This window comes from Hirsutella rhossiliensis (genome assembly GCF_020360975.1).
Source record: "Hirsutella rhossiliensis strain HR02 chromosome Unknown scaffold00002, whole genome shotgun sequence".
Classification (NCBI taxonomy): Eukaryota; Fungi; Ascomycota; class Sordariomycetes; order Hypocreales; family Ophiocordycipitaceae; genus Hirsutella; species Hirsutella rhossiliensis.
This window is the reverse complement of record NW_025408668.1, coordinates 1,489,533-1,499,769: the sequence shown is the minus strand read 5'-3', so window position 1 is coordinate 1,499,769 and position 10,237 is coordinate 1,489,533. Positions and strand designations below refer to the sequence as shown.

General features: G+C 54.6%; 3 protein-coding genes across 3 annotated transcripts; 2 read left to right on the top strand and 1 right to left on the bottom strand.

The window, feature by feature from the left end:
* Positions 1 to 2,316: 2,316 nt before the first annotated feature.
* HRG_01734 (phosphate transport (Pho88) domain-containing protein) lies at positions 2,317 to 3,024 on the bottom strand (the record flags this gene model as incomplete). Its single annotated transcript, XM_044860205.1, has 3 exons — positions 2,317 to 2,711; positions 2,766 to 2,926; positions 3,002 to 3,024. The coding sequence occupies 3 exons, from the start codon at positions 3,022 to 3,024 to the stop codon at positions 2,317 to 2,319; spliced, it is 579 nt and encodes a 192-aa protein (XP_044723838.1).
* A 979-nt stretch (positions 3,025 to 4,003) lies between these two features.
* Positions 4,004 to 4,663, top strand: HRG_01733 (uncharacterized protein; the record flags this gene model as incomplete). The annotated part of the gene is made up of 1 exon (XM_044860204.1): positions 4,004 to 4,663. The coding sequence occupies one exon, from the start codon at positions 4,004 to 4,006 to the stop codon at positions 4,661 to 4,663; it is 660 nt and encodes a 219-aa protein (XP_044723837.1).
* Positions 4,664 to 8,665: 4,002 nt separating this feature from the next.
* On the top strand, positions 8,666 to 9,696 carry HRG_01732 (fungal zn(2)-Cys(6) binuclear cluster domain-containing protein; the record flags this gene model as incomplete). Its single annotated transcript, XM_044860203.1, has 2 exons — positions 8,666 to 8,788; positions 9,082 to 9,696. 2 exons carry the CDS (start codon positions 8,666 to 8,668, stop codon positions 9,694 to 9,696), a joined length of 738 nt encoding a protein of 245 aa, XP_044723836.1.
* Between the last annotated feature and the right edge of the window lie 541 nt (positions 9,697 to 10,237).

Genomic DNA, 10,237 nt, shown 5'->3' with positions numbered 1-10,237 from the left:
ATATATAAAATATATAAAGGTAAAATTAAAAGTAAGGGGTCGGATAGGCAGGGCAAAGATATTTAATTCTTATAAGGGTAGTAATTATAGTAAGGGAGTAATTATTATATTACCTTAATTCTCCTTCTTTCCTTTATCTAACGCCCCTCTTTATACCTATCTAGCATCTTAATTAATAAAGAAGATCCTACTTAAAGAAGCTATTAATATCCTCTTAACTACCAGGCTTTTTACTAGTTCTTCCCCTCTTTTCTAGCCGTTGCCGTTATATCCGTCTTATCTCTTACTACCTCTATAGGAAGCTATCGCTACTTCTACTTCCCCTTATACCCCTACCCTCTTCTCTATACCTCCTTTTAGCTCCTTCTTCCTTCTTCTATACTAAATGTTTTTAGCTTCCTAGGTCCCTCTTACTAAGGGATATCTCTAAGAATATAAATTAAGCTACGCTTCGCAATAATAATAAGCTATTTAAGAGGGTTATAAGTATATACTTTTTTTTATATTTTAAGCTTAGTTTTAAAAAGTTAGTATAAAAAATATTATTAATAGATTTAATTAGTAAGCTAACTTATTAGCTACTAACAATTTATAAGCTTTAAAGTCTAGTATAATAATATATTTTATATTTAATTAATAATAAATCTTTTAATATTATAAGCTAAAGTAAAAAGTATACTATTTTTAAAGTTATAATAAGTAATAATATTACTTTATACTACTAAGAAGTTATTAATAAATAATATTATTATACAATTAAAGAAACAGCTTATTACTATAGCTTTAAGAAGCTACTATAACCCCTTACTTAGCCTTTAACTTAAAAAAGGACTTAATAAGGAAGCCTAAGCTAACCCTCTTAGCTTTTTACTAGCTCCTCTTTAAAGCTAGCTTATTATTTTCCTTCCTTAAAAGGACTAATAAGGTAGACTAAGATAGCTATACTATAGCTAAGGAAGGTATATAGCTAGGTACCTTATCTTATAGTACTTAAAATATAGAAGGGAAAGAGAGGTCCTTTATTAAGCCTCTAAGAGATAAAAAGAAGCTCTTAGCCTACCTTTTCTCTATAGCTCTAAGAAAGGAAGGGAAGCCCTTCTAACCTTCTTAGCTAAAATAGAGATAGGAATAGCTAAGTAGCTTAAAAAGGAGTAACCTAAGGGCCCTAGGGCCCTTAGGTAGGATAAACACCGCGCGGGAGGAACTAGACTAATCTTTCCTTTATCTTTACCTTTATAGCTACCCTTTCCCTAATTAGTTATAAGCCCCCGGGCTCTATAGCTAGCTAGGACTGCTAATAGGAACCAAGGCCCCTATTAGCCTCGCTATGGCCCTAGAGGCTGTATGCGAGTAATGATATATAAAAAAAAGGGAGCTGCTGCGGTACCAAATGGATGCCGTGCCATTGGGCAGACGCGACTTCGCACCCGCCATGACACGAGCTGCAGAGACAGAGGCTCCAGCCGGGTTCCTAAATCCGACACAATCGCGGTACGTGAGTCATCTCAAAAACTCGAGGGTGTATCCATCGCCCTGGACATGGCTGACGCCAGCCATTCAGCCAGCCCAGGAACCACGTGAGAGACTTTGTCGGAAAGGGGAAACGAAGACGTGAGCATTTAAAGAGAAGGTAACGACCGACTTGGAGCCAAAGAAACCCCTTCTGCTCCGGTGATCATGAAGGCCGTGTTCCCGCCGCTGCGCAGCAAACCTTTTACTATTTCCCCGTCTAGAGCTGGGCCGAGGCGCTCAAACTCGGCGCTCAACCTCGAGAAATTGCCCGTTCCTCACCGACCTCGTTTGATCCCCTTTAAGGATGAAATCCCGGAAGACGTGGCAAAAAAGGCAAAGACCACTTCGGCTACGGGGGCGGTAGTAATAAGGCCAGCTGGTCTGGCCTTGCTTGCCATGGCAAGACATGGAATTCAGCCTCAGGTTTCTGCCGTGAGCGAGGTTTAGAAGTGTGGAGCCCGGAAGGACGCATCATGATTTGACGCGCTGCAGCTCCAACACGGGACGAAGATGGGGCTTGAAAGCCCGGGGAAGGCGCAGCGGGCATCGTAGGTCGAGCCGAGTCGCCGAGAAGACCAGGGCGGCCTGTGGCATCTCGATTGCCAAAATGTCGATCCATACATGGTACATGGGCTAATTGCCAACGCGAGCCACACGGCAAGACCAACGCAGCCTTGTCATGTAGCCCAACGTGGACATCTAAACAAACATTTTCCCAGCCCCGTCATGCCCTGCGCGCCCAGAAGCGGCCGAAGCGAGGAGAGCAACTCAAAGTGCTCGGCCGCGAGAGATTTGATCTCCTTTTTACTCCTCCTTGACGCCGCCACGACCCGCCTTCTCGGCCGCTTCGATGGCCTTCTTGTCGCTCTGGACCTGGCCGCCCTGCATGGCGCTCATGAAACCTTGGGCTTGCTTGAAGGGTCGCTTGAGGTCGCCGGTGGCGGGCTGGCCGAAGAGGTAGATCTTGACGAGATTGCTCTCGAGGGCGCTCTTGACGGGGATGATGCTCTGGATGAGCAGAGGGTTGGTGTACTTCATGTACAGGTGCATGAAGCCCATCATGGCGACGCCCATGAGCTGGCCACGGAAGGCAGTGCGAATCTGTTGCAGGTCGTAGGCGTGCACGGTCGTGGTGACGAGCTTGCCCTCCTCGGCAGAGCCCATTGGCGGTGGCTCGACGTACTTGAGCGTCGTCATGTCTGCAAGTCGGGGTCAGCGAGAGAGGGCGACATGGGAAGTATCCAGGCAAGTACCCTTCTTCTTGTTGATCTGGGACTGGATGTAGAGGTAGACGGCGGCAATGAAGACGTTGCTGACAATGTAGATGCCGCGGACGCCGATGAGGACAGAGGGGTCGTCGAAGGGAATGCGCTTCGACACCTGCATCATGCCGAGGATGATGATGAGGTTGGTGCTGATCCGGCGTGTCAGCAGGTCGTGCCCAAGAACAGGCCGTTATCCTGAGGCGATACGGGCCCCGGAGACTCACATTTGGGGGTTGAGGCCGGCCATTTTGAGGAGTTGGATTGGTGATGGCGGGAGAGGACAGCTGTCGTCGGGATGCTGGCAGAGGGCTTCGATGGCCTCTTTTTTCCCCCACGCTCGGCGCCTAGTGCATGCCGCTTTCGGGCCGTGCCAACATTTTTCCGCTTGCTTACAAGCAGCTTAAGGGCCGGAACAGGCACATGTTTACTCCGTGTCGCCTGCCGAGCAATTCTTTTTCGGGTATACAGTGCAAAATATACAGGGCAGCTTGACCGCCTCAATCGCTCAATCACGACCATCGTCGATGCATCACCATCGCCGGCTCCGTTTTCTTCGTCCAAGAAAGGCGCTTCTTTGAGATTGCTGACCCGGGACTCTTTATCGAAATCACACTCGTGTGGCATATGGCGAGCCAAGTTCCAAGGACGCAACCAGGCATCCACCGAGCTTCTTTGTCTCGCCTCCGCCGCCGGCCTTTGAGCCTTTCGAACCCCATTGCTTTCATCCCTTTGCCTTCCAGAGCCCCAAGAGAAAACAAATACCCTCGTTCAATGGTTCTTTGTGGTCACTGCCCGTCAAAGGCCTAGCACTGCGCCCCAGTGGCATCCTTCCATCTGCCGCGGCTGGAGCCATGATGACTTTGCCAAAAAGAATTCACCTTTGAAGCGCGCTCCTCTTTCTTGTCGCGCCTTTGCATCCGCCTCGGAAAAAATAGCGCCTCGTACCCATACATGCCCACCCAGCGGACAATGGACAAGCCCGCTATGGCTAGACTCTGACACTCTAGGCTGCCAATGGCGGGCCATTTCATCATCTCGAGCGGTCTATAAGATGCTTCATAGCCTGCCGGGTCTCAGCGCTTGAAGTAAGCAACTGCTTGACATCCTGCCACCACCACACATAAACACATCATCCTCAGCACACCCCACGAGCCTCTCAGCCTTGACCACCAAGCTACACCGAGCCGAAGCCAAGAGTGGGTCAGCACCTGACAGACAGGAAAAAAATGAATCCGTTTCGGGGAAGACGAAGGGAGTATGCACGTGAGGAGCACGATGTGCGCTTCATGCGAAAATACTCCCTCAAGGGCTCGCCGCGGGGCCTCCGATGGCTGGAAGACCGACAATGGGATGATCTGTCCAGCGACTCGGATGATGATTATGACGAGCGGGGCCGGCACACCCGCCGGTCAACCCGTCCCCCCGGGGCCCCCGGTACTGAGCTCGTTGTGAACCCCAAGGAGCCCAAGCCGGGCGAATGCAAGTACAAGTGCTGCCCATGCCACGCAGAGAAGCTGGCAGCCTCCAAGCCGTGCGGCTGCGCAGGTCAGCAATTTGTGTGCCATCCGGTGGCCGGGACGGCCTGCTGCCCCAAACCCCCCGAAAAGAAGCCTGAAGAAACGCGCATCAACATCGACGTCGAGGACCGGACGGGCGGACCGATGGCCCAGCGCCATGGATCCATATTCCCCATCTCAATTGCGCCCAAGGCGACCATCGACGACATCATCTCGATGCTGACGCCGGATCGGAGTCGCCACAAGGTCATGGTAAAATGGGACGATGGCATCTGCGATGATCTGGAATCCGTTACCAAGATGGACGATATCAGGTACTATGTCAGGAAGCTAATCATTAAAAAGAGGAAGCAAGTTCGTTACGCTTGATCACATGACAACTGGCCGCGACTGGCCTCGGGGCGAGCAATATCTCGAGGCTCAATGACGTCGAGGAACCGGATTCCTACCGATTTGGCTTTCACCGGACGCTGAGCGGACAAAGTCCACGATCCACGAACGCGACTTTTTATTTATATTTATGTTTCTCCCTGGCGGCAACTTGCGAGGGACTGAGCGATTGGTTTGCCGAACATCCTGGCTTCGGATGCGCGAGGATATAAGACTTCTAAAAATAAAAAATAAAAAGAACAGAAGGGTGAAGAGGTCATAACAAGCTGCCCTACCGAGATTGTCACTGGAGCTTGTATGCACGCGGTTTGCTGCTTTGCGGTGATAGACTGGAGACTGGAGACACGTCGGGTTATTACTAGCATGGGCGCGATACATAGACTTGGCTACAATATCAGACGAGTCTGAATACCAAGACTATCACCCGCGGTGACGCCAGAAATAGATTGAGTCTGTCGGTCGCAACCCAGTCGATACGAGGCGGGAGGCTCCGAAAGCGGAGACGCAGTTCTATTCATAGCGCTTGGCAAGGAGAGATGCGCGGGGGAGCAAAATCCTGTCTTGCAAATGCATTTCATGCCAAGGTGCTCCATCCTTCTGGAGGAGCGTTTTTGTATTATAGCCGCACGCTTTTCTGGAATTATTCTCTCTCCGGGGCCGGCCCCGGGTAGAGGCCATGTTTGACCGGGGGGCCACGCATCGACGTCACCTCCCGCTGGTGACGTTTGGCCCCCCTGCAGGGTTGTGCGCTTGAAACAGCGTGTTGGCAGGGGGAGACTCCCTGTCAATGTTTTGATTCATAATGCGGGCTAGGCTGTATAATATATTGTGATTCATAATGAGCTGGCCGGGAAGCCGTTGGCCAGCATGCGGAGCCGCAGCCCGGCATTCTCTACATGTGTAGAATAAGAGGACTGAGAATAATGGAAAATCCTGGCCTTTGAGGGCGCAATCTTCGTCTCTCGTTGACGGTGGAGGCGTTGTGGAGGATGTTAGGGCAAGTCGTGGTCGACGGGAATCAAAAGTCGCGGGCGCGTTTCAGCCCTGCCAGAGTTGGGACGAGGAACCAGGAACATAAGAATCGCCGGACGAACAAGAACAAACCTTGTGCATGTGCCCTTGGCAAATGACTGTTTCTATAAATGAGTCCATGGCTACAGCGACCTTCTTCGACAGGTTCCGTCCCCCACAGAGCCGGTGACACTGCGCATTGCCCGTCTTGGGTTTAGCACGTCATGCGAAAAGGAAAAAACGAGGTTCAAGCGAGCCTAAGCGGGCGGCGCGGGGTTTGAAACAGACCATCCCCAGATGAATGGGACGCAGACTCAAGTCGGCGAACAAGTGCTCTGTGTATTGCGTGGTAGGGGAGAGCCTGCTACCGGTACACGCAAGCCGTGGTATTATACACTTGCACAAGCTGCTTATGCGTTTCTCGAGGCGAGCCCGGCCTGGGCATAGGGGGGAGCGGGTCTGGCAGGTGCTACTGATGGATCATGGATGGATGGATGGATGGATGGATGGATGTCGAGGGCTGCGGCGGCGGCGATGGGAGTTGAGAGCCCTCCGTGATCTGTGGCCCGCCCGCCCGCAGTCCCCGACGCCCGACGCCCAACGGGCGGGGGCCGGAGCAAGGGGTGCTTTTTTTGGGTCCCAGCCAGTGGTTGACCGAGGGCAGTGACCCGGGAACTTTGGGCGCTGGGGGCCGTCGAGGGCCGGCGTCTGCGTGTAAGTCGGGGAGTCGCCGTGGCCGGACGGTTTGTTCAAGTGACGAGTCTCTGCTCGTCAACGGTTGTACCAGGGAGGTTGTTTACTCGACGTGTGTGTGTGTGTCTGTCTGTCTGTCTGTCCCGGCGCGAAGGGCCAAGGCTTTCCGTGATGCTGGCGGCGCGCAGTCATCGAGGCCCAGCCTGCCATGCCGAAGCTCCTTCGCGCGGGAGGCTTGGGCATCGTGGCATGAGCACGTGAGCAGAGGCGAGACAAGAAATTGGCTGTGATGCCCGGAGGATTGGAGATTGAAGGGGGCGGCAAAGGAGCACAGACGGCGATGGGGATTGCATCAGGCGAGGGAACAGATGCATGTTTTATCAACATGAGGCAAGATGCACCACTGGTAGGCCTACGGAGTACTTGAGTCGCGATGCAGTCACAGGAGCCCCTGGATTTATTGCATCAGCGTTGGGTAGCAGTTTGGGTCCGTTTGGAGGAGGAGTGGCGGATGCACCGCCGGCCACGGCAAGGCACATCTATATTTGTCGCCACATGGCTTCGAGAAGGGATCTTTTGCCCCCGTCCATGGCTGATGACCCGAGGGAGATCATGCCAGGCACAAGCGCACGCGGATCGGCGAGATGCGGCCCCGATCTGTCGTCGGACACGGGCTGATGCATCGGCCAACAGCCACCTCCTTGGCTGCAAGGCTGAGAGGATGATGAGCCGCTTGTCGCCTAGAAGTAGCCCGCCGCGTGTTGAAGCAGAGACAAGGCATGCCATTGATGATGACGGTTTGCCGAGGGACGCGTGAGGCAGCGAGAGGGGGACAGGACCAACCGAGACGGCAAGGCTTGGAACCCCCGGCAGATCGGGGGCCGTCCGTTTGTGTCCGCTGAAGCATCTCCGCAAAGCCCAAGGCATTCTCTCTCTGCGTGTCTCTAGACCCGATCTTTTGAGGCCTAGTCAGCCCGAGGAGCGGCAGGACACGTTTTGTCCCCCCCACCGGTCTTGGTCCATGCTCCGTTCTGAAACGTGCGTCTGTTTGCCACGACGGGGCCGATTGGCTGCCCGGGGATAATGACCTTTTTTCTGAGTAGTCTTTGGTGTTGCAGCCTCCCGTCTGGCAAAGCCACTCATCCGGCTCCATCTCCGCCTGCCAAGATGCCAGCCCTAAAGGACTCACGCGAGCAACAGTGGCATCTCCAGTGGAGGTGGAGGTGGAGGTCAGTGGCCCCCCTGGATTGGCAAGGTGTATTGTGTAGCGGCTACCGACTGGCACTCGTATCCCGCCGAGGGTATAGGCGCCGCCATGTATAGGGACCTGCCGGGCAAGACAGCCTTTCTTCCAATTTTCTCGGACTCCCTCCTCTTCTTCCGCCCTCTCCACCGCACGCAAGCCATCGACTACGGCTGGTTCTGAAGAAGCCATCACGTCCGCCGATGCCTGTTGAGCCGCTGTCGATTGCAGACTGCGACCGAGCCGCAAACCCATGCCAGGCTGGAACAGCAAAGCACAGCATGACCCCCTCCTTCGACGACGACGACCCTTGCCCGCATACGTGCGGGCCCCCCGGTCACTTCTCCATTGACTCTTCTGCCCCTCTTCCTCACTCTTAAATTTTTTATTCTTGTTGCTTCGCAAGGATAGGGTGCCTTACATAGCCACCGCCGTGGCTTGCCCAAGGGGGCTCCATCCCCTTCATGGCATCACCGTCCAGGAACTGGACGACCAGGGCCGCGAGGGTGGAACTGGCTGTGCTACCTTCCCGACTCCGGCCAAGCACGAGACCCAGGCCCCCTGCCGTGAGCATAATTAGCATCGCGTGCGCCTGGGTGACTTGTGGGGGCCGGCTCCTCCCATGTGGGTTCGCCGCGGAATCCATCCCTTGGGGTGGAAGAGAAGCCTGGCAGTGCCGAAGCCATCCAAGTGCCACAAGCCAACAACATTCTCTCTCACTGTCTCTCTTACACCCTGCGAGCCTTCGCCATCATGCCATTGTGGGGGGGGCAGCAGATGGACCACTCCGCCCGCTGCCTGGCATACCCGCGCAGGAGCCTGGTCGACGATAGCCCATTGTATTTGTTTATAAAACTGGGCTCCTCGCGGAATAGCCTCGCTTGACTCGACCTCTTTACTGTCTGTTCTCGGCAACATTGGTCCTTCATATACCCGAGGCCACCCCAACCCCAGATCTCCAGTGTCCAGCACCATTCGCGTCGGTGACGAGAGCATCCGGTCGACAGCCAAACTAGACCGCACCATCACACGCCATGTTTGGAACGTGGAAGTACGATCCCGAAACGGACGAGGTGCAGAATCTGCGCCGGGCCTACGATCCCATTACGGCTCGATCCAGCCAGCACCAGGCCTGCAACCGGTGTCACGAGAAAAAGGTAAGCCCATGCCTCTTGACAGCTCGTATGCGTGAAGAAGACCCCCCACTACCAACTGCCTACTCAATCGCTATTCTCTCGCCCGCCTCCATCTCGTCTTCGTTGTACCTTTACTCTTCCTATCCCTTCGGCATCGACCCAAAGGCCAGCATCGACTGCGCGGTAAGCCGATTCATGTATATGGGATACTCGCTTGCTACGTCCACGTTTATCGCATGCGTCTCCCCCCCTCTGCCCTGTTCAGTGTCCGCGCCATACCCCAGCCTTGGTAAACTGACACACCGCTCGTGTAGCTCAAGTGCAGCGGTGACAAGAACGGCTGCGACCGATGCGCCAGCAGCGGCCACGTTTGTGTCTACAACCGCCCGGGATCCCGCTCGTCTCGCAGGGGCAAACGAACCAGCAGACCCTCCACCAACAGCCCCAGCGGCCCGCGCGAGGGCAGCGGCAGCCCCCTCAGCAACGTCTCTTCTCCCCTGACACGACATTCGTCCAAGCCCAGGAGCCGTCCTTCGAGCAGCCAGACACAAACCCCGGCTCCGACAGCGCCATTGGCCCACGCCGGCTACGAGGGCGCCATGCTGAGCGAGGCCGACTTCGCCATGACGAGCCAGCAGCACATGTTCGACATGGACACGCTCGCCCAAGGCGGCTATACGCCGTCGTCCATGTCGCACCTGTTCTCGCCGCAACAGTATGCAGCCGCCGACGTTCCTCACACGCAGGATTGGGCCGCTGGTGCCCAGCCCATGCCCGCCACCACGGGAGCCGGCTTGGACCAGGCTTACCTGGCGACGACCAGCCACATGTACGGGGCCGGCGGCGACTTTCTGCCCTACGAGACGTACCCCGACTTTGACCCCTATCAGGGCATGGACCCTCGATACTGGTCGCAAGGCCCGCAATGAAGGGTGCTGGCACCCGCGGTGTAGAAGGCTGTCGATGTTCGGAGTAAGCGCCATTGGATTGCGGACGGAAGCCGTTGGCGAGATCACGACGTACACAAGGACACGGAGAAAGAATAAGGTCGGACATGCGCTCACAGTCGCACGATGGCACACACTCACAGACACCCGCCCACGCTCGCTCGCACGCACACTCGCTCACGCACACACTCGCTCGCTCACGAATTCGCACACTCACACACACATACACACTCGCTGAATTATACCCGCGCCATCCGCGCACACACACTCGCTCACGCGTACAAGCACCCATACCCAGTCACCCAAGGGTGCTGACGGCCATGTTACGATTTGATGAACTTTTTCCGCGCATTATGTCCTCTTGTCCAAACACCGCCTTTCAAAAATTTCATACACTCGGGGAGAAAAGTCACGAGCACCATTGAGAAATTCAATGCTTTACCAAGATCGACGACGTGCAGATACGCATGGACTCACGGACGGAGGCCGAGAATCGGCCGGGACCAAGGGCGGGACCTGTTTC